At 45.2% G+C, this 24,549-nt stretch overlaps 1 protein-coding gene across 2 annotated transcripts in view; it reads right to left on the bottom strand.

Annotated features, from left to right (window-relative positions):
* Window positions 1–24,549, bottom strand: part of TMEM260 (transmembrane protein 260) — a 639,752-nt gene that overhangs the window by 326,506 nt on the left and 288,697 nt on the right. For both annotated transcript variants that reach the window (XM_078660364.1, XM_078660365.1), the window contains exon 6: window positions 6,613–6,792. In XM_078660364.1, the coding sequence (XP_078516490.1) occupies window positions 6,613–6,792 (180 nt within the window). The remainder of the gene's footprint in view (window positions 1–6,612; window positions 6,793–24,549) is intronic.

The raw sequence follows: 24,549 nt of genomic DNA, 5'->3' as shown, positions 1-24,549 counted from the left end.
TACTAGGGACTTATAAGTGAATTAAATATGCTGATTGGGTATGAGCCAATGTTACCATGTTTTAGGGCGAGAGCACATGCACTTTAGCAATGGTTACCAGTGGTAAAGTGTGCAGAGTCATAAAACCAGCAAAAACTAGATCATAAAAATGGGAGGAGGAAGGCAAAACGTTTGGGGGTGATCCTGCAGAAAGAGTCAGGTCCAACAAGGTTCACCAAAGTTTTGTCTACTGCAGACCTGCCAACTCACACAAAGTCACACAATATTGGTTCCCCTCACGCAGTCACATTGTGAGGAGCCGATATCACATGGTGGCAGAGAAACAGATGGTAACTACCGCACCATTATGTTTTTTTGGCTGTTTTAGGAGGCTCTGAGTAGCTGATGTCAATTAAGGAGTGTGAAAACACCCCAGAACATTAGCAGAAGCAGCCTTTGCAAGCTTTTGCTGTTTATTTTCCGTTTGTTTTTATGAGTATGGGCAATCGAAGGAGAAGGAGGCAGAAGTGCCTCTTACAGAAGCAGTTCTCATGACAAGGCCCTGCCCCTTTCACAGCCATACCCAATTCTCACACAGTAATATGTTTACTTAAGTTAGCAGGTCTGCTTCTCTTTTGCCAACATCATCTTTAAAGACATCCATTGTGGTCTTCTTGCCATTGTTGACATTTACCTATAACATTAGTGTTTGGCACTGCAATGATTTGCCCTATCCTTCATTTTGGAGACAGCATGCTGCTATTTTTCCCTGGTGTACTTCAATTAGGTTTCTACATATTAATATAATTTTCCTGTTCAATGTTGGTTTCTTAGAGTGCCACAAGTTATTTTCAACATTCCATATAGTCTACATACATTATCCTTAGGGGGTATGCATGTATTTTAGAACTACCTGTGGTTTTTAGGTTTGCCTGCACATCTCTCAAACCATTATGAGTGGCATGTCAGGCACTGCCAGCTAGGCTTGTGATGTCTGACCATGTACGCTAGAACAATTGGCCTTTCTTACATAATACAATGTATCATTTGTTCTTTTAGGTTACAACACTTTTCTTCCTCATGATGTTTGGTACAAGTTTAACGCTGTAGCATTTTTCTGCTAATCCTTTAGTAAACAGCCTAATTGTGTATAAAATGTATGACAGACAGGATCACCTTACTGTTATTCTGCGTCAGAAGTGTACTATTCTCACTGCATTTTCGGATTCATGCACCCTCACACACGCATATCAGGGTAACACGGGACTCTCTTTTCATACGTTTTTTACCTTGTGAGAGACACTATAATTACTGTATTTTTCAGCTAAAGAGCAGAAAGAAAAGTCTTAATCAACAATGCCATTCAGAAAGACATTTACTGGATAACAGTGAGTACTCCATGGGCATGACTGGGTTGCTAAGTCAAGGGCTGCATTCAGCCTAATATAGTTATGTGTGATCGGTGTTGCATTTCTGTTTTAGGCAGACCATAAGTACTTCTTTGTGAGACAGTGTATGGGATTTTTACATTTTTCACTTTTCTAACTTTTGCCTGAACTAATGCCATGATAATTCTTGCAATACATTTCTATGTTTGTTCTGCATTAGGGTATTCACTATTAATGATCTAGAGAAAGTGAGGTGAGTTTGTGTGTGTATGTAAGTACACAAAGTCACAGACTCAGAGGGACTGACAAGGGGAGCCCTTCAAAAAGCACCCCACTGCGTTTCTGGCACTTCAGACTGTAGGTCTCCTCAATCCCCCGTTTCTTTTCTTGGTTCCTCAAGGTTCATGCACTATAGCCAAGAGTACAGAGTGCGACCAAAATCTTGGCACAAGTCAGGGAAGCAGGATATTTCCTGGACCAGGTCCATTTAAGTAAGAAGACCTACAGAATTTAGATTGCTGGGTGGCTTGAGTAAAATGGGAGACATACAGAAGGTGCTGCCAGAAATTGGGTCTCTTTCAAGACAGATCACAAGATACCACTGTCATCTGATACTTTATACACCTGCTAGACAACAACTTACCCTACGTGTCACTAAAGTACACCTGGCAGTGATAGTGGCCTATACAAGCGGACACATTGTGAGAAGTTTTGTCACTACGCCAGTTATCAAGCGGTTCCTTCAAGGGGCCAAGAGGAATGCTCCACCAAGAAGTACACCAACACCCATGTGAAACCTAAACGTGGTGCTTACACAACTGTAGTCATGGGGACCAACCCACGCTTCCTGTCAAAGGTCATATCTCACTTCTATATAAGCTAGAAAATGCAGATACCTATTTGTTTTTAAAACCCCAGTATGCAGCAGCTTACATACACTGCATGAGTGTAGGGCAATATTGTACTACCTGGAGAGAACAAAACTAATCAGGAGTTTAAACAGAGTTTTGTATCATTTGCAGACAATAACAGAGGAATCCCAGTTACCAACAACACCATTGCAAGCTAGATACCTCTGACAATCCAAATGTATGACAAAAAGGCTGGAATACAACTGGAAACGAAGTCAAGAGCACAATCAACATGAAAGAAGGGAGCCACCTTAGCTTTCCTGGCAAACATCTCCGGAGTGACAAATATATGGAAGCCACATTGTGGTCGGTACACACGTTCACAAAACACTTCGGCATAAACATCCAGTTGAACGGTGAGGCACAGGTGGGGCAGAGATTACTGGAGCATTTATGTGCAAGCTCAGCCTCATTTTAAACCTAACCACCACAGTCCGAAAACCGCTATGAAATCTATGCACAGCATGTGAATCTAGAAAAGATTTGTGTTGTAAAACAAAATGGTAACTTAACGGTAGGAGTTCTTTAGAACAAAATGGCTACTTACTGGTATGAATAGTTTAGCAGCTTGATGAATTTTCTGGATTCTCATGTGAGCCACCCATATCACGCAAAGCTTTCTGGAGCAATGGAGTTCCTTAAATTACAAATAAGAAAGTTTGCGGTGTCCTTAGTCAGCATTTACACTTTACACCACAACCCTGAGGTCAAATGGGAGGTTTGCTTCTCTTTTCAGGCAGCAACATTCTGGAAATCATTTTTGATTTTTAGCTAACTTCTTTTATTTGACCGTTCATCTCTGGAATATCCAGAATTTGTTTTTATTTCACTTAGACTGCACCAATTATATCACTGGTGCTCACATTTTCTTTAGTGCATTCCACTCGCTTCTCTCTCCCCAAAAGGTCAGGCTAAATTAAATTGGTTGCTAAAAGAAACTGGGAGCAGGTCAGTGATTGAACGTGTATGGGATTTATTTTTCACTATTGATATGACCTCAGTTCTAGATTTCTTCTATTGCAAGCCGCATACTAAATCCCACACGTAGGATGCAGTTTTGACCAAGACTGAAGGAATATAGCATTCTATTAAATTCCTTGTCAGTTATAAAAATGTGCTGAATAGTAGAAGGAGCATAGTAGGAGCTGCCAAATCTAAAAGTGATATATAAGTCATTATTACTAAGCTGTTCAAAACCCTTTACTTTGTTAATGGAATATTATATTGGGACGGAGCTCTCCATAAGCTAACATGCCTCCTAGTGAAACGACTCTGAAAGGTCAATCTCTTCTTAATGACCTGATTTGGTCTTCTAGCCCGCCTAAGCGCTGCATAGAGTGATGTCTTCCAGGCTCACAATATAGGAATATCTAGTGCATCCTCTTCATCTGTGTCACTGGTAAAAAAAAACTATAACATTTCCAGTAATGCAAAAATGGCCCGACTCCAGACACAGGACTAGAGTCTGAGCCGGTTTCGACAGCAAGGAAGGTGGTGTGAACCAATCTGACCTACCGATCACCACCTTAGAAAAATAAAAGAAAGCTTGTAAATCTGCCTCACCTGGTGACCCCTGCCTTGCCCAGATTTTTCAACTACTGGCCACCTGCCTCAATACCCCTCTGAAGCAGATCTGGAATGCCTCACTGAGTTATGGCATTTTCCCTGCAGTATGGAAACAGGCTTTCCTACTGCCAATTCTCTCTTCTGCCAGCTCTGGCAAAATTTCTTGAGAAACTAGTCCAGATTCAACTGTCGGAATTTCCGGAATCTAAAAATTGATTCCACGACTCCCAATCCGGCTTTAGAGCAGACTATAGCACGGAAACCACCCTCCTAGAAGTGTCCGAGAGTGTTCGCGAGACTATCAATAAGGCCAACGCCGCCATGCTCGTGCTACTGGACCAGTCCGCGGCCTTCGACACGGTGGCCTATTCGATTCTCTTGGAGCGGTTATAAAATGCCTGGACATTCAGGGCACGGCTGTCAAGGACCCCACAAGCCTTACCGTCTGCCTGTAGAGTAGTCTCGCAGGGATGATATGAATAACCTCTAAAGTCTCCCACCTGCTCCCTTGTCCTGCCTTAATAGTACCAGACCGGGGCGTGGTGACAGCCGGGGGAAGGAATCCTGGTAGGGATGTGCCTGAAGGTATGGTGAAACAATAATGGACCCTACTGGGTGATTGTTGTCTTCCTGCCTTGGAGCCTGAAGGAAGGATAACCCACAAACAATCACTAGCAGTAATAATCAGTGCTTACACTCATTCCCAAGCGTTCGCTAAACAGGAAGGTATACAGATACATTAGTCACCTGAAGGAAGTGAAGATTCCAGGTTTCTCAGGTTAATAAGGGGATCCTAGCCTGCCATATGATGTGGTAGCTCCTGACTGAGGGTAAGAAGAAAGTAACAACGTGCTCCTGCGCTTGATATCAGGTATAAAGGTCAAGGAAGTATAGGTGAAGCGCTCCTGCGCTCACCGTGAAGAAGAGGGGGTGAAAAGGTAACAAGCACCAGTGTTACCACCAGGGAGAATGAGGGACAGAACGGTGTTGCGCTCCAGCGCTCACCGTGATGTTGAAAAACAAGGAAAGAACGGTAACGTGCTCCAGCGCTTACCGTATGAGTCTCGGGGAATGAAGCGTGCGCCGGCACCAACTCCTAGAGGAGCTCCTCAACGTCCGATGCAGAATAAGAAGCACCGGCGTAGGGGAAGATGTCAGGTTTTGATGGCGTTACCCAGAAGTGGTCGGTGGTGACCTGCGATACTGTGCTGCTGTATAGCGCTATACCGGCAACCTGCAACATTCACTCCTCGCTGCATTTGGGGACGTGACAGTGGCCTTGTACTGGATCTGGCCCTTTCAGAAGAACTAGAGACAGCAAGTCTTTCTCCGGTCCCACATATCCTCCCAGTAACCTTTGTTATGTGGGGCCCCAAGGGCTCCGCATTGAGTCCTCTCCTCTTCAACGCCTACCTCCTGCCACTCACCGCACTGGTTGAATCCTGCGGAGTAAAGGTGATTTCCTATGCGGATGACACCCAACTGCTCTTCTCCTTCAGAGAACAATCAGAGGCTGCATTTGCCAACTTTAGGAGGGGTCTGAGTGTCATCTCGGCTTGGAACACTCATAACTGTCTTAAACTGAACTCGGATAAAACCGATGAGCTCTTCTTTAACCAGCAGGCCCCCCTCCCGCTGCGCTCTGGTGGCCTCAAGAACTGAAACCCCCTCCCGAGCTGTGGACTCTGTGAGAAATTTGGGGTTCAGATTCAACAATGAGCTCTCTTGTAAATCTCAGATTAGACAAGTCTCCTCCCCCTGTTTTGTGGATCTTCAAACTCTGAGGAAATTCTTCCACTTCCTCCCTTTTGACTGCAGAAGGACGTTGATCAATGCCCCCATCACTTCTCACCAGGACTACGCCAACGGCCTCTATTTGGGACTCCCCACTTATCTGACCTGCAGACTCCAAATGATCCAGAATGCGGCAGCCAAATTGATATGTATGGTACCTTATCGCCATTCTATCTTCCCCCCACTTGAAAGACCTCCATTGGCTGCCAGTCATCAGGTGCATAGAATTTAAGGCACTCACCCTGGCACACAGAGCCACCAGGGGCCAAGGCCCGGCTTACCCGAGAGGCACACTTCAACATTACCATCATGACAGGGTCCTGAGATCCAACCATCTGCGGTACCTCACCATTCCTCGCTTTCGCAAGGCAAGGACAGGAAGCAGAGCTTTCTCTGTCAGGAAAGCAAAACTATGGAATGCCTTGCCACTCTCTCTCTGCCTGACTGAATCCGAACCTGCTTTCCGATGAGCTCTAAAAACCTGGCTCTTCAACTACCCTTAAAACCAGTCATTGTGCATCTGTATCAGTCGTTCACCTTAGCGCCGGGACACCTCCTTTGGGGTAGTCATGCGCTCTACAAATGTCCAAATAAATAAAATAAAAATAGAAAAATATGGTACTGTAGTTGCGTGTATTTAAAAGTTGGATCCATTCAAGTACAAAAACACGAAAATACTATGCCTTTATTATCCCTTCTTCAACTATGTGAGCCTATAAGCAGTGCCATAAGCCTACAATATGTTGTTTTAGGAAGCTCCAACATAAAGATTCTAAATTATGAAATATTTGAACAAATCCAGAATTGTTAAACTGTGAAATAACAATGTCATTGAGATCAAGTACATCTGAGTTGACACACTGGTTTTGAGAGTTATAACTTCTCAATGCATCACATCCCTAGCAGCTGGACAAGCACAGTATGCATAGCAATGTTTGAAGACAAAACACTTTCTAAAAAACAAAATGACTTACCAGATTAAATGTGCCATACTCCGAGCGTAGTAAATGTGTGAGGAATCCCTGAATGGTTGTCTGATCTCCCCATGTCCATCTTGCTTTGTTTACGTAAGAGGAAATAGGCAGATAGATGTACGGCAACAATCCACCAGAAAAGCATAGAGTCAACATCAGAAAGTTCCCTAAGGTTAGTTCCTGCATAAAATATTAGAGAGTCATGGAACAATGATTAATTTAGAGAAACCATTTATAAGAACAAGAACAGAAAGAGGTAAACATAGTTACAGGACTGACACTTAAATAGTAGTTATTAAGAAAAAGTACAATTCAGCTTATGTTTGAAGTCCATCAAGTCTTTCTACTTGGCCGACAAGGAGATATATTAAAAAAAGAAAATACCACTGCATAAGACCCCTCCATCATATACGGGCTACATTTTTTAAATTCAAATCACTTCATGAGATTGATGCGCTGCTTCAAGTGCTGCAAGGCTGAGATAACCAGTTGTGCCTTGATTAAAAATTGGCTGCTGTTGCACTTGGCAAAAAAGTGCCACTCTGGTATATCTTTCGGAAGTAAACATCAGGGCTGGATTAAACGACTGAACGTCCGGCTTCTTAGAATGATCATACAGGATAGTTCCGGAAAAACTGCTGCCTAAAATGTTACTGTCTTTGACAAATTATGAGACTAAAAATTACCCAAAACAGATCTTCAGCTCTATTTGAGCGGCAACTTCAAAACTGTGCAATACCTACACTCTTGAAAACACTACACTACAAACGATGATTTTGCGACAATTGCGGAACGGATGCTCGCCAGGTCGGGAAAAGGATTCATTTCTGAGTGAATATTTCCCAAAAGAATGAATGCATGAGTAAACTGCGAGGTGTGAGTACAAATTGACCTACACCCATACATTAAACCCAGGAGGGCGTTTCAGATTTTGCAGTCAGAGATTCCAACACATCCCTCAGTCATAGAGAAATGAGTGTAATCCCCACTTTACGCTCTTCCAGTACCCCTAGGATAATCCTTAAATAGTGCGGGGCGTAATGCAGGCACAGGACAAAAATGCCTTTTACCTACATTGCTGATCTTTTATCTCACCACTCATGAACTGCATAAGCAATACAGAGCAGATTTGGATTCCTACTTGTAACTTGGGGTGGGAAGAGATGTAATGTATGCTCTGACGGTTATAGGCCCTTGAAGGAGGTACATGTAAATAGTTCTTCCAGTTGTAAAGTTAGTATGGGAGCTAGGCCTCCGAAAACCAGGCTGACAATGCAAGTGCAGCACTTACACTCGCTGCACTACCCTTCTACTTCATGCAGGTCTTGTAACTCTGGTCCTTTAGACGAAGACTACAGCTGAGGATCTATGCGGCACAGTTCAACTATGCAGGGCCAATTTTGTGAGCAAGAAATTTTGTTTCAGAGCGCTCAACTTTTCTTACAATTAGTTGCTACCACAACTCCTTTTTTCATATTCACAAATGAGTCAAATTAAACTAAAATCTGAGTCAGAAGTTGTTCTAACAATGGGATTCCTAGTAGCCTAGCCACATCCATTTTGTCAAAGTACAAGATTTCGATAGGAAAAGGCCAATTTCTGAAAATGTATTGTTAATATTCGAATTGCACATTAACACGAAAAGGATTTATTGTAGTAAACTAGCAAGGTTCATCACAAGCGTGAAAAGTTCACTGAAAAAGGCAAGTGCATGGAGTGTGGAATACAAAACTGGTCATAGCAGGTAGCACAAAATAAGAAATATTTTGTATCTATGCCAATGAAGTACTGCGGTCCAAGCTTTTCTAATTCTATCCCTCAATAGATTTCCCTACCGCAGTTTAGTAACGAAAGAATACACTTTTAAAATGTAACTCCAGTCTGTTTTTTATTTCTTTATTTTTTTAACCCCTTCGCTGCGGGGGTTAGTCCCCCGATGTGCTGGGGGGGGGGAAGGGGGGCGCGCACAGCGCCCCCATGCTCATCACGAGCTGAGCTCGTCATGAGCTACGGCGCTCCTGTGCTCATGACGAGCTCAGCTCGTCACAGGTGTATTGCCTCCAGTGGAATGCTCAGCACATCAGGGGAATTCTCCCCGCACCTGAGCGTTCCACGGGCCATGACGAGAGCTCGTCATGAGCACCGAAGCGCCGTGGCTCATGACGAGCTCAGCTCGTCTTGAGCAATTGACTCCTTCAGGGGCATCAAGCCTAGGTCCAGGAGGCCCTCTTTCATGCGAGATTTTCTAGATAGCCACATTAAATACATTTCCATGTAACTGACCTACACCTAACCAGTTCACATAGTCAGTAGCCAGCATGAAAATGTGGCATGGATTCAGCATTTCTGGACCTACGGTGGGCAACAACGAAGATTTTACATCTTAGTGCTGTCTTTTTCCCATATGTGTTATGAGCTTTTTTTCTGGAAGGTTTTGTCAGGTGGAGTATTTCACAATTAGCTTTTTGATTTGTCAGATTCCTGACAACACAGGATCATTGACTGACAAAGTGGATTATTGTTTACAGCTACAATGAATCAACATCTCAGCTCTTCAAAAACACAAATATCAGAGTCCACATACAACGTCATGATAGGATCACTTCTAAAACATGTAAACAATGTGGTCAGATCGGTGGTATCTTGAAAGCCAAAGCCAAAATGCATACATGGTTTACTTATGAAACCTTCATATGTTAACTCACTAAGTGCAGCTGAAGAAACGTTTGCTTTTACCAAACGGATTGCTGACCAAAGATTTGAAAATCAACCTAGCTTATATATCAACTGTGGAAAGGGGCTGTAATGTGCCAAAGAGATATGCCATCAAACGACCAACACTCCAAGAGGATGGAGGTAGTGGAATTTTTTTCTTTCAGTGTTACGGAGCATGGTTTGGTTTAATGAGCAGTTTAATATAGTAAATCTACACCCCCAGGCGTACTAGACCACTTTAAAAGAAGCCAATGAATAAAGTACCACATTTACAGTACGGCTGGGATACAGAAATGCAATATCTTATGTGTGGAATTCCTACCACAAATGGCCTTTCATATTTCGGGATAAATACACATTCTTCTCTGCCAAAAAGCTGTCTGACTTTCCATAGATGAGAATAGGGCACAATCAGTAATAAAAAATCAATTTAAAAACGTGGTTGAAAAATTGTCTTTTAAGTGCCTCTTTAACTGAATAAGCAAGTGCAGCAAATTAGCAAATTTTTTAAGGTATGAGCACTTTCGTGGAAGGGAATGAGGTGGATGTGATGGTAATCTGATACACATTAGTGAAAATGTGGTTCAGGGGTGCATTGTGATTCAGTATTCTTTAAGACATGGATGCACAGTGTCACTGCTTAGTCAACAAGCATTTGCAATGCAATAGGTCTCGCATTCGCGAGAGTTTGAGCTATTAGCATTGTAAATGACAATGCCTTTTATTTATGATTTAAAAACCAAAGGCATTGTCATTTACAATGGCAATAATTCAAACTCGCGTAAATGCGAGATCTATTGCATTGCAAATTCTTTTTTTGTTGGTTTGTTTTTTGCTTCGTTCGAAACTTGTGCCGGTAATGTTCTGCTTTGCTATTGTAGCTCTTTGATTTACTCAAAGTGCCAGTTAAGCCACTTATGACTCGCCAACCAGCAGGCTGTTGATTCAAGAATATAGCGTCCTAAAGAATACATCAATTTACACTCCTCTGGGATGGGCACACATCCCGCTGTGAATGAGAAAACTGAGAAAGAGTGTTCGCTCAAAGGAGACAAGTCCATGAGAACAAATGCGAGGGAGCGAGCCAGTCAGAAAGTCTGCCTGCCACCATTCAATAAATCAGTGCCAGCATCTTCAGAGCACATTAACGACTGCTGGACTGCGGATGCCTCGTAAAATTCTGACACAGGCAAAAACTGTTTGTAGGAATGTCGGAGGGACGAGTCACTCAGTGAAATTAGTACGGAAAGCAAAAAGTCGCTTTTCTAAGACGTCTGACTGACTACACTAATCAGAGGATGGCTGAAGTGCGTTGTGGCACATAAAAAAAACATTGTTTAAAGTGCGACATCGCGGCATGCGCTATTTCTGTAAATATAAAGTGGGCGCACAATTTTAAATAAATAATATTGAAAGTTAAAGCGCGACATCGCGGCATGCGCTATTTCTGTAAATATAAAGTGGGCGCACACTTTTAAATAAATAATATTGAAAGTTAAAGCGCGATATCGCGGCATGCAGTGAGCGCTTTGTGTTCAAACAGCGGACTGCAGTGAAGTGTAAATTGAAGGGGCCCTGGGTGCCTTTGTCTGTGCTGCTGATGGGAAGACCTCTTAAAGTGCTGGAGACAGGGTGGTTTAAAGCCTCTGGAAACAAGGAGCGCATTTGAGGGAAGGGACGTTTCCATAACATTTTACTTCAGTGTGCTACTAAGGGCGCATATTGGCAAACAGTGACTAGGGTTTGTATGGTGGCCTGCGATGGGATCAACAGCTTTCAGTGTTTTTACCAGAGGTGCAAGATGTGTGGTGTGGGTATGTTTGTCAGTTTGCAACTGACAAACGCCACAAAACACAGTTTGTAAAGTAATCTGAGGCAATTCCGCGGCCTAAAATGCCTAATATTAGTTATTTCTAGGATATGACATTTTCGTGCGTGCGCGGCATCCCCTCACACCAAGTGGTTTAATATTCAGTATATTCAGGTTAATTCAGGTTAAACATTCTTTGCATCCTTTTGTTAAAGCCACAACCCTTCCTGCAATCAGTGCCGGGGGCCGGTGCTCTCTTTGCCGCACAGTGGCCTGTGCCTGCTGTGAGGATAACCGTCCCCAGCAGCAGGGGGCTGTGGAAGTACGGGGCTGTTCTACATGGAAGGAAAACTAGCCAGCATACAGGAGAGTCTCCAGTTACAGACGCAGGGGGAAATCTTCAAAATAAATAAACAAACACAGCGTGAGAAACAGATGGCACACTGCAGGCAATTAAAGAAGTGCAAGCAGAGCGGACTAAACCTGTAGTTAGGCGCCGCTGATTCGGGACTACACGGAAGTTACCAAATGATCAACAGCCATCAGAAAGGAAGATCACAACAGCAATGCCACAAGTAAACCAATAGGAAGCAGAAAAACAAATTACATGGAGTTTAAGCCAACATACAGATTACTTTATGTCTGGCTGAAACAGCGCATGCAGGGCATGCGCTGCCAAGGCGAGACCTAAAAAGGAGATATTTAAAAGAGCCTGGTAATAAATCAGAGCAGTTTTAAACAGACATGCAGACAAGGGTAAAACAAATGTGTATTGGTTTGTTTCTCAACCCACTTCGAAAATTACCATATTCCTCAATTAAAAGACCAAATGGAACTAATCGTTAATATTTGTAAACTATAAAAACAGTTTTTTTTGTTTATTACATTGATGTCTTTAATATGCCTCATTCTTTCAATCTCCATAGGCTCCAATCACAAGAGTAACAAATGTTTGTTAGTGAATGCCATCTCGTGGGGGGTCACATCATATGATTTTAGATATACATGATGACCAAACGTAGTTAAAAAGGTTTTAGGGATCTTTTTCATTAATATTCACCATTCAAATTTGCTCCTGTTTTAGGGTTAATGAGTACAATCTCAGCATTTTGCAGGTTAATCATATGAAACTTTGCAGAGACCCAGAAGTGCATCTTGCAGATCCTGGAATGAAGTTGGAACGAGGCTCAAATGGAGAGTGAAGATATCTTCAAGGGTTGTGCGTTTTGGGTAGGCCTGGGGGGTAACTCCACTCCGTTCGCTGAGTTTTCTGCACTCTGGACAGCTCTTGGAGTGCAGAAAACTCCCCTCCGCGTAGTGCAGCAGAGTTTTTCCCCACTCGCGCTTGCGAACGGTAAGTAGGCGAACGCGAGCTGCCGCTCGGGTAGAATTTGTATCCGAGCGGCAGGAAGATCTGTGCGAACGGCAGTTCGCACTGCACTCTGCCACTAGTGGAGCTCCGCAGAGTTTTTTTGCCACTCCACGAACTACGCCCAGGCTTGGTTTTGGGTAGATTTGGCCAGCATCCAGGCACTAGTAACTCTTAACCCCCAATTCTTTATCCTCCTGAATTCCACATATGAGCTGAACAATAAGGGGCTAGAATAAAAACATTGAGGGACTGAGCATATCGCTGCAGCTTCTTAGGAAATTTGTTTCCTAATCTTAACCATTTTATGTTGGTCAATGGGAAAGAAGAACCAATTCAGAACGGACTCATGAAAGCCCAGTGTTCCAACATCCGGATTAGCCAAGTTACTTACCTTCGGTAACGATATATATGTAAGAAACAGTAGTTAGTATTAGATTCCTTACCTTAGAATATCCCCAGGCGTCAGACTGGATCAGGAAAATTTTGCGTAGCAGTACCCCTGCGCATCGATAGGCGTCGTCTGCAGCTCCGCGTCCATTGTCGGCGTCGTTGGTGCCAGGATGACGTCATCGGAGTACCTAGACGCCGCCCTCGCGCGCTGACGTCAATTCTTATACACAGCTTTTCCGCGCCAGAAACGCAGAGACATGATAAAAACCAACACTGGTGCCATAAAAACTAGGGCCCTGAAAGGGGATGACCTTAACCCTAGATATTGGTTTCGCAGAACGGGGAGGATGGGTGGGGCGGTAAGGAATCTAATACTAACTACTGTTTCTTACAGATATATCGTTACCGAAGTAAAGTAACTTGTGCATCTGAAAGAAACAGGTTAGTATTAGATTCCTTACCTTAGAATAGATACCCCAGCAATACCAACCCCGGTCATGGGTCTGCGTACCAATGATCACACCAGAAAGTCCTGGAGAACGGAACAGCCGAAAAAGCCATCTCTCCGGATTTGGCTGTCCAGGCAGTAGTATCTTGCGAACGTGTGCAGCGAGGCCCAAGTAGCTGCCTGACAGATGTCCTGCAAGGAGACTCCCCGACCCATGGCAGTAGTAGCCGCCGTGGCCCGAGTGGAATGGGCACATAGCCCCACAGGAGGCTTCTTTTTAGCCAGAGAGTAACAAGCCTTTATGCACAAGACGACCCATCGACCACTTTAAAAGAAGCCAATGAATAAAGTACCAAATTTACAGTACGGCTGGGATACAGAAATGCAATATCTTATGTGTGGAATTCCTACCACAAATGGCCTTTCATATTTCGGGATAAATACACATTCTTCTCTGCCAAAAAGCTGTCTGACTTTCCATAGATGAGAATAGGGCACAATCAGTAATAAAAAATCAATTTAAAAACGTGGTTGAAAAATTGTCTTTTAAGTGCCTCTTTAACTGAATAAGCAAGTGCAGCAAATTAGCAAATTTTTTAAGGTATGAGCACTTTCGTGGAAGGGAATGAGGTGGATGTGATGGTAATCTGATACACATTAGTGAAAATGTGGTTCAGGGGTGCATTGTGATTCAGTATTCTTTAAGACATGGATGCACAGTGTCACTGCTTAGTCAACAAGCATTTGCAATGCAATAGGTCTCGCATTCGCGAGAGTTTGAGCTATTAGCATTGTAAATGACAATGCCTTTTATTTATGATTTAAAAACCAAAGGCATTGTCATTTACAATGGCAATAATTCAAACTCGCGTAAATGCGAGATCTATTGCATTGCAAATTCTTTTTTTGTGGGTTTGTTTTTTTGCTTCGTTCGAAACTTGTGCCGGTAATGTTCTGCTTTGCTATTGTAGCTCTTTGATTTACTCAAAGTGCCAGTTAAGCCACTTATGACTCGCCAACCAGCAGGCTGTTGATTCAAGAATATAGCGTCCTAAAGAATACATCAATTTACACTCCTCTGGGATGGGCACACATCCCGCTGTGAATGAGAAAACTGAGAAAGAGTGTTCGCTCAAAGGAGACAAGTCCATGAGAACAAATGCGAGGGAGCGAGCCAGTCAGAAAGTCTGCCTGCCACCATTCAATAAATCAGTGCCAGCATCTTCAGAGCACATTAACGACTGCTGGACTGCGGATGCCTCGTAAAATTCTGACACAGGCAAAAACTGTTTGTAGGAATGTCGGAGGGACGAGTCACTCAGTGAAATTAGTACGGAAAGCAAAAAGTCGCTTTTCTAAGACGTCTGACTGACTACACTAATCAGAGGATGGCTGAAGTGCGTTGTGGCACATAAAAAAAACATTGTTTAAAGTGCGACATCGCGGCATGCGCTATTTCTGTAAATATAAAGTGGGCGCACAATTTTAAATAAATAATATTGAAAGTTAAAGCGCGACATCGCGGCATGCGCTATTTCTGTAAATATAAAGTGGGCGCACACTTTTAAATAAATAATATTGAAAGTTAAAGCGCGATATCGCGGCATGCAGTGAGCGCTTTGTGTTCAAACAGCGGACTGCAGTGAAGTGTAAATTGAAGGGGCCCTGGGTGCCTTTGTCTGTGCTGCTGATGGGAAGACCTCTTAAAGTGCTGGAGACAGGGTGGTTTAAAGCCTCTGGAAACAAGGAGCGCATTTGAGGGAAGGGACGTTTCCATAACATTTTACTTCAGTGTGCTACTAAGGGCGCATATTGGCAAACAGTGACTAGGGTTTGTATGGTGGCCTGCGATGGGATCAACAGCTTTCAGTGTTTTTACCAGAGGTGCAAGATGTGTGGTGTGGGTATGTTTGTCAGTTTGCAACTGACAAACGCCACAAAACACAGTTTGTAAAGTAATCTGAGGCAATTCCGCGGCCTAAAATGCCTAATATTAGTTATTTCTAGGATATGACATTTTCGTGCGTGCGCGGCATCCCCTCACACCAAGTGGTTTAATATTCAGTATATTCAGGTTAATTCAGGTTAAACATTCTTTGCATCCTTTTGTTAAAGCCACAACCCTTCCTGCAATCAGTGCCGGGGGCCGGTGCTCTCTTTGCCGCACAGTGGCCTGTGCCTGCTGTGAGGATAACCGTCCCCAGCAGCAGGGGGCTGTGGAAGTACGGGGCTGTTCTACATGGAAGGAAAACTAGCCAGCATACAGGAGAGTCTCCAGTTACAGACGCAGGGGGAAATCTTCAAAATAAATAAACAAACACAGCGTGAGAAACAGATGGCACACTGCAGGCAATTAAAGAAGTGCAAGCAGAGCGGACTAAACCTGTAGTTAGGCGCCGCTGATTCGGGACTACACGGAAGTTACCAAATGATCAACAGCCATCAGAAAGGAAGATCACAACAGCAATGCCACAAGTAAACCAATAGGAAGCAGAAAAACAAATTACATGGAGTTTAAGCCAACATACAGATTACTTTATGTCTGGCTGAAACAGCGCATGCAGGGCATGCGCTGCCAAGGCGAGACCTAAAAAGGAGATATTTAAAAGAGCCTGGTAATAAATCAGAGCAGTTTTAAACAGACATGCAGACAAGGGTAAAACAAATGTGTATTGGTTTGTTTCTCAACCCACTTCGAAAATTACCATATTCCTCAATTAAAAGACCAAATGGAACTAATCGTTAATATTTGTAAACTATAAAAACAGTTTTTTTTGTTTATTACATTGATGTCTTTAATATGCCTCATTCTTTCAATCTCCATAGGCTCCAATCACAAGAGTAACAAATGTTTGTTAGTGAATGCCATCTCGTGGGGGGTCACATCATATGATTTTAGATATACATGATGACCAAACGTAGTTAAAAAGGTTTTAGGGATCTTTTTCATTAATATTCACCATTCAAATTTGCTCCTGTTTTAGGGTTAATGAGTACAATCTCAGCATTTTGCAGGTTAATCATATGAAACTTTGCAGAGACCCAGAAGTGCATCTTGCAGATCCTGGAATGAAGTTGGAACGAGGCTCAAATGGAGAGTGAAGATATCTTCAAGGGTTGTGCGTTTTGGGTAGGCCTGGGGGGTAACTCCACTCCGTTCGCTGAGTTTTCTGCACTCTGGACAGCTCTTGGAGTGCAGAAAACTCCCCTCCGCGTAGTGCAGCAGAGTTTTTCCCCACTCGCGCTTGCGAACGGTAAGTAGGCGAACGCGAGCTGCCGCTCGGGTAGAATTTGTATCCGAGCGGCAGGAAGATCTGTGCGAACGGCAGTTCGCACTGCACTCTGCCACTAGTGGAGCTCCGCAGAGTTTTTTTGCCACTCCACGAACTACGCCCAGGCTTGGTTTTGGGTAGATTTGGCCAGCATCCAGGCACTAGTAACTCTTAACCCCCAATTCTTTATCCTCCTGAATTCCACATATGAGCTGAACAATAAGGGGCTAGAATAAAAACATTGAGGGACTGAGCATATCGCTGCAGCTTCTTAGGAAATTTGTTTCCTAATCTTAACCATTTTATGTTGGTCAATGGGAAAGAAGAACCAATTCAGAACGGACTCATGAAAGCCCAGTGTTCCAACATCCGGATTAGCCAAGTTACTTACCTTCGGTAACGATATATATGTAAGAAACAGTAGTTAGTATTAGATTCCTTACCTTAGAATATCCCCAGGCGTCAGACTGGATCAGGAAAATTTTGCGTAGCAGTACCCCTGCGCATCGATAGGCGTCGTCTGCAGCTCCGCGTCCATTGTCGGCGTCGTTGGTGCCAGGATGACGTCATCGGAGTACCTAGACGCCGCCCTCGCGCGCTGACGTCAATTCTTATACACAGCTTTTCCGCGCCAGAAACGCAGAGACATGATAAAAACCAACACTGGTGCCATAAAAACTAGGGCCCTGAAAGGGGATGACCTTAACCCTAGATATTGGTTTCGCAGAACGGGGAGGATGGGTGGGGCGGTAAGGAATCTAATACTAACTACTGTTTCTTACAGATATATCGTTACCGAAGTAAAGTAACTTGTGCATCTGAAAGAAACAGGTTAGTATTAGATTCCTTACCTTAGAATAGATACCCCAGCAATACCAACCCCGGTCATGGGTCTGCGTACCAATGATCACACCAGAAAGTCCTGGAGAACGGAACAGCCGAAAAAGCCATCTCTCCGGATTTGGCTGTCCAGGCAGTAGTATCTTGCGAACGTGTGCAGCGAGGCCCAAGTAGCTGCCTGACAGATGTCCTGCAAGGAGACTCCCCGACCCATGGCAGTAGTAGCCGCCGTGGCCCGAGTGGAATGGGCACATAGCCCCACAGGAGGCTTCTTTTTAGCCAGAGAGTAACAAGCCTTTATGCACAAGACGACCCATCGACCACTTTAAAAGAAGCCAATGAATAAAGTACCAAATTTACAGTACGGCTGGGATACAGAAATGCAATATCTTATGTGTGGAATTCCTACCACAAATGGCCTTTCATATTTCGGGATAAATACACATTCTTCTCTGCCAAAAAGCTGTCTGACTTTCCATAGATGAGAATAGGGCACAATCAGTAATAAAAAATCAATTTAAAAACGTGGTTGAAAAATTGTCTTTTAAGTGCCTCTTTAACTGAATAAGCAAGTGCAGCAAATTAGCAAATTTTTTAAGGTATGAGCACTTTCGTGGAAGGGAATGAGGTGGATGTGATGGTAATCTGATACACATTAGTGAAAATGTGGTTCAGGGGTGCATTGTGATTCAGTATTCTTTAAGACATGGATGCACAGTGTCACTGCTTAGTCAACAAGCATTTGCAATGCAATAGGTCTCGCATTCGCGAGAGTTTGAGCTATTAGCATTGTAAATGACAATGCCTTTTATTTATGATTTAAAAACCAAAGGCATTGTCATTTACAATGGCAATAATTCAAACTCGCGTAAATGCGAGATCTATTGCATTGCAAATTCTTTTTTTGTGGGTTTGTTTTTTTGCTTCGTTCGAAACTTGTGCCGGTAATGTTCTGCTTTGCTATTGTAGCTCTTTGATTTACTCAAAGTGCCAGTTAAGCCACTTATGACTCGCCAACCAGCAGGCTGTTGATTCAAGAATATAGCGTCCTAAAGAATACATCAATTTACACTCCTCTGGGATGGGCACACATCCCGCTGTGAATGAGAAAACTGAGAAAGAGTGTTCGCTCAAAGGAGACAAGTCCATGAGAACAAATGCGAGGGAGCGAGCCAGTCAGAAAGTCTGCCTGCCACCATTCAATAAATCAGTGCCAGCATCTTCAGAGCACATTAACGACTGCTGGACTGCGGATGCCTCGTAAAATTCTGACACAGGCACAAACTGTTTGTAGGAATGTCGGAGGGACGAGTCACTCAGTGAAATTAGTAAGGAAAGCAAAAAGTCGCTTTTCTAAGACGTCTGACTGACTACACTAATCAGAGGATGGCTGAAGTGCGTTGTGGCACATAAAAAAAACATTGTTTAAAGTGTGACATCGCGGCATGCGCTATTTCTGTAAATATAAAGTGGGCGCACACTTTTAAATAAATAATATTGAAAGTTAAAGCGCGATATCGCGGCATGCAGTGAGCGCTTTGTGTTCAAACAGCGGACTGCAGTGAAGTGTAAATTGAAGGGGCCCTGGGTGCCTTTGTCTGTGCTGCTGATGGGAAGACCTCTTAAAGTGCTGGAGACAGGGTGGTTTAAAGCCTCTGGAAACAAGGAGCGCATTTGAGGGAAGGGACGTTTCCATAACATTTTACTTCAGTGTGCTACTAAGGGCGCATATTGGCAAACAGTGACTAGGGTTTGTATGGTGGCCTGCGATGGGATCAACAGCTTTCAGTTTTTACCAGAGGTGCAAGATGTGTGGTGTGGGTATGTTTGTCAGTTTGCAACTGACAAACGCCACAAAACACAGTTTGTAAAGTAATCTGAGGCAATTCCGCGGCCTAAAATGCCTAATATTAGTTATTTCTAGGATATGACATTTTCGTGCGTGCGCGGCATCCCCTCACACCAAGTGGTTTAATATTCAGTATATTCAGGTTAATTCAGGTTAAACATTCTTTGCATCCTTTTGTTAAAGCCACAACCCTTCCTGCAATCAGTGCGGGGGGCCGGTGCTCTCTTTGCCGCACAGTGGCCTGTGCCTGCTGTGAGGATAACCGTCCCCAGCAGCAGGGGGCTGTGGAAGTACGGGGCTGTTCTACATGGAAGGAAAACTAGCCAGCATACAGGAGAGTCTCCAGTTACAGACGCAGGGGGAAATCTTCAAAATAAATAAACAAACACAGCGTGAGAAACAGATGGCACACTGCAGGCAATTAAAGCAGTGCAAGCAGAGCGGACTAAACCTGTAGTTAGGCGCCGCTGATTCGGGACTACACGGAAGTTACCAAATGATCAACAGCCATCAGAAAGGAAGATCACAACAGCAATGCCACAAGTAAACCAATAGGAAGCAGAAAAACAAATTACATGGAGTTTAAGCCAACATACAGATTACTTTATGTCTCGCTGAAACAGCGCATGCAGGGCATGCGCTGCCAAGGCGAGACCTAAAAAGGAGATATTTAAAAGAGCCTGGTAATAAATCAGAGCAGTTTTAAACAGACATGCAGACAAGGGTAAAACAAATGTGTATTGGTTTGTTCCAAAAAAGGGAGAGGTGTGGCGCCGCGGCCAGGGCGACTGACGCTGGAATCTGGGGATCACGGTTCGATTCCCGGCGCCGGCGGCAGGTTAGCCCAGCACCATGTGACTCTGGGCAATAGCTTGCTTAATCTTCCCGACGGCCCACAGCGCCTAGAGACCCTTACGGGTGATTGTGCGCTATACAAATGTGGATTATTATTATTATTATCAACCCACTTCGAAAATTACCATATTCCTCAATTAAAAGACCAAATGGAACTCATCGTTAATATTTGTAAACTATAAAAACAGTTTTTTTTGTTTATTACATTGATGTCTTTAATATGCCTCATTCTTTCAATCTCCATAGGATCCCATCACAAGAGTAACAAATGTTTGTTAGTGAATGCCATCTCGTGGGGGGTCACATCATATGATTTTAGATATACATGATGACCAAACGTAGTTAAAAAGGTTTTAGGGATCTTTTTCATTAATATTCACCATTCAAATTTGCTCCTGTTTTAGGGTTAATGAGTACAATCTCAGCATTTTGCAGGTTAATCATATGAAACTTTGCAGAGACCCAGAAGTGCATCTTGCAGATCCTGGAATGAAGCTGGAACGAGGCTCAAATGGAGAGTGAAGATATCTTCAAGGGTTGTGCGTTTTGGGTAGGCCTGGGGGGTAACTCCACTCCGTTCGCTGAGTTTTCTGCACTCTGGACAGCTCTTGGAGTGCAGAAAACTCCCCTCCGCGTAGTGCAGCAGAGTTTTTCCCCACTCGCGCTTGCGAACGGTAAGTAGGCGAACGTGAGCTGCCGCTCGGGTAGAATTTGTATCCGAGCGGCAGGAAGATCTGTGCGAACGGCAGTTCGCACTGCACTCTGCCACTAGTGGAGCTCCGCAGAGTTTTTTTGCCACTCCACGAACTACGCCCAGGCTTGGTTTTGGGTAGATTTGGCCAGCATCCAGGCACTAGTAACTCTTAACCCCCAATTCTTTATCCTCCTGAATTCCACATATGAGCTGAACAATAAGGGGCTAGAATAAAAACATTGAGGGACTGAGCATATCGCTGCAGCTTCTTAGGAAATTTGTTTCCTAATCTTAACCATTTTATGTTGGTCAATGGGAAAGAAGAACCAATTCAGAACGGACTCATGAAAGCCCAGTGTTCCAACATCCGGATTAGCCAAGTTACTTACCTTCGGTAACGATATATATGTAAGAAACAGTCGTTAGTATTAGATTCCTTACCTTAGAATATCCCCAGGCGTCAGACTGGATCAGGAAAATGTTGCGTAGCAGTACCCCTGCGCATCGATAGGCGTCGTCTGCAGCTCCGCGTCCGTTGTCGGCGTCGTTGGTGCCAGGATGACGTCATCGGAGTACCTAGACGCCGCCCTCGCGCGCTGACGTCAATTCTTATACACAGCTTTTCCGCGCCAGAAACGCAGAGACATGATAAAAACCAACACTGGTGCCATAAAAACTAGGGCCCTGAAAGGGGATGACCTTAACCCTAGATATTGGTTTCGCAGAACGGGGAGGATGGGTGGGGCGGTAAGGAATCTAATACTAACTACTGTTTCTTACAGATATATCGTTACCGAAGTAAAGTAACTTGTGCATCTGAAAGAAACAGGTTAGTATTAGATTCCTTACCTTAGAATAGATACCCCAGCAATACCAACCCCGGTCATGGGTCTGCGTACCAATGATCACACCAGAAAGTCCTGGAGAACGGAACAGCCGAAAAAGCCATCTCTCCAGATTTGGCTGTCCAGGCAGTAGTATCTTGCGAACGTGTGCAGCGAGGCCCAAGTAGCTGCCTGACAGATGTCCTGCAAGGAGACTCCCCGACCCATGGCAGTAGTAGCCGCCGTGGCCCGAGTGGAATGGGCACATAGCCCCACAGGAGGCTTCTTTTTAGCCAGAGAGTAACAAGCCTTTATGCACAAGACGACCCATCGAAAAATGGTCCATTTGTACACCGCCCGTCCCTTCTTAGCGCCCACGTAACCAACAAAGAGTTGGTCATCCACCCGGAACTGGCGTGTGCGATCCAGATAATATGAGAGCGCACGTTTTGGGTCCTGGCGGTGGAGCCTCTCTTCCTCTTTTGAGGGATGCGGAGGCGGAAAGAAGGTGGGCAAGGTGATGGACTGCCCGATGTGGAAGTCTGTGACTACCTTGGGCAGGAAAGAGGGTCGCGTCCGCAACACAACTTTGTTCGGATGGACAGAAAGGAAGGGAGGTTGAGAAGAAAGAGCCTGGAGCTCACTCACTCTCCTGGCAGAGGTGATGGCAATCAGGAATGCCGTCTTAAGAGTAAGGAGACGAAGAGGACAGTTATGAAGTGGCTCGAAGGGAGCGCACATCAGATAACAGGAGGAAACATATGAGTAATGCCCTTGAAAACCCTATTTACAACCGGGGACTTGAACAAAGAGGCTGTTTAGGGAGCCTTAAGAAGGCAGAAATGGCAGAGAGGTTGCCGTTTAGAGTGCCCAGAGCAGAGCCTTGCTGGGCAAGAGAAAGAAGAAAGAGGAGAACCTCTGAAAGAGGGGCAGAAAGGGGATCCACAGCCTTTGCTGTGCACCATGCCACAAATATGTTCCACCTGCAGGCGTATACCGATTTTGTGGAGGGACGCCTGTCTGCCAGAATCACATTACAGACTTCAGGAGGCAAGTCAAATGGCCTCAACTGCCCCCGCTCAATCTCCACGCATGTAAGTGGAGATTGGACAGGTAGGGCGGAGGGCCGTCCCCTGCTGCTGGGACAGAAGGTCATCCTGAAGAGGCAGACGAATCGGTGGATCGACTGACATGCTGAGTAGCTCTGGATACCAGTATCTTCATGCCCAGTCCGGAGCCACGAGGATGACTTGGGCCCGGTCGCGCCTGATCTTCTTCAGCACTCTGGGCAGAAGTTGTATAGGCGGAAAGGCGAACAACAGACCGCAACTCCACTCGCGACGAAAAGCGTCTCCGAGCGAGTGCCGCCTTAGAAATTCAAACGCGCAGAACTGATCACATTGCACGTTCTCTTCTGTGGCGAATAGATCTAACCAAGGCTCTCCTCACTGCTGAAAGAGGCCTTGCGCCACGTCAGAGTTCAGACGCCATTCGTGATCCATCATGCACCGGAGGCTGAGTTTGTCTGCCCTGAGATTCAGGGAACCTACCAGGTGTTGAACCACCAGGGTCACGCCCTGATGTTCCAGCCACTGCCAGAGGCACAGAGCCTCCTGGCAAAGGGTCCACGACCCCACCCCGCCCTGTTTGTTGCAGTACCACATGAACACCTGCACTACACTCCCCCGAACCGAGGGGAGGAATACCTTCAGTGCAAGCCGGATCGCCTGCAGCTCCAGAAGGTTGATGTGGAGCCGGGACTCCGCCGGAGACCAGAGGCCGCTGATCTCCGCCTCTCCCATGTGGCCCCACCAGCCCTGGAGGGACGCATCTGTCACAACTACGTGCTCCGGTTGGGGTAGGGAGAGGGATCTGCCGCTGACCCATTCGCGGTCCGTGAGCCACTACTGCAACTGTCTTGCAGTGCCCTCCGAGATCGAGACATAGTTGGACAAGTTGCCCTGATGCTGGGCCCACTGAAACTTCAGGTCCCACTGCAGAGCCCGCATCCGCCACCAGGCGTGATGCACCAGAAGGATGCAGGAGGCCATCAGCCCCAGAAGCCGCAGTGTCAACCTGACCGAGACTCGGGATTAAGGCTGAAAGATCGGAATCAGAGCCTGAATATCCCAAACCCGCTGTTCGGGAGGATAAACCCGAAACTGCGCTGAGTCTAGAACCGCTCCGATGAAAAGGAGCTTCTGAGAGGGACACAGGTGCGACTTCGGCACATTGATGGAGAACCCCAGCAGGTGCAGGAGGTCGGCCGTAGTCTGGAGGTGGCTGACGGATGACTGGGGCGAGCCCGCCTTCAACAACCAGTCGTCGAGGTAGGGGAAGACTGAAACCCCTAACCTGCGCAGATGAGCTGCGACCACCGCCATCACTTTCGTGAACACCCGTGGGCACTGGTAAGGCCGAAGGGGAGCAGGGTAAACTGAAAGTGCTCGTGGCCTACCGTGAACCGCAGGTAACGCCGGTGGGCCGCCAGGACGGGGATGTGGAAATAGGCGTCCTGCAAGTCCATAGCTACCATCCAGTCTCCTGGGTCTGGGGCAGCTAAGACCTGAGCCAAAGTCAGCATCTTGAACTTCTCCTTCCGGAGGAAGCCATTGACGTTCCGGAGGTCCAAGATAGGGCGTAGGCCCCCTTTGCCCTTCTTGGGAACCAGAAAGTAGTGGAAGTAACAACCACACCCTACTTGTGGCCCAGGAACGCGCTCAATGGCCCCCTTGGCCGAGAGGGCCATAACTTCCTCATGCAGAAGTTGCAAGTGATCCCCCGACGCGCGGTGGTACTGCGGTGGCATGGCTGGAGGGGTCGCCTCGAAGGGGAGGGAGTAGCCCCTTCGGACGATTTGCAGCACCC

Source organism: Lissotriton helveticus, chromosome 9, assembly GCF_964261635.1.
Source record: "Lissotriton helveticus chromosome 9, aLisHel1.1, whole genome shotgun sequence".
NCBI lineage: Eukaryota > Metazoa > Chordata > Amphibia > Caudata > Salamandridae > Lissotriton > Lissotriton helveticus.
Note: the sequence above shows the minus strand (reverse complement) of the source record. Positions and strands in the feature narration are given on the sequence as shown.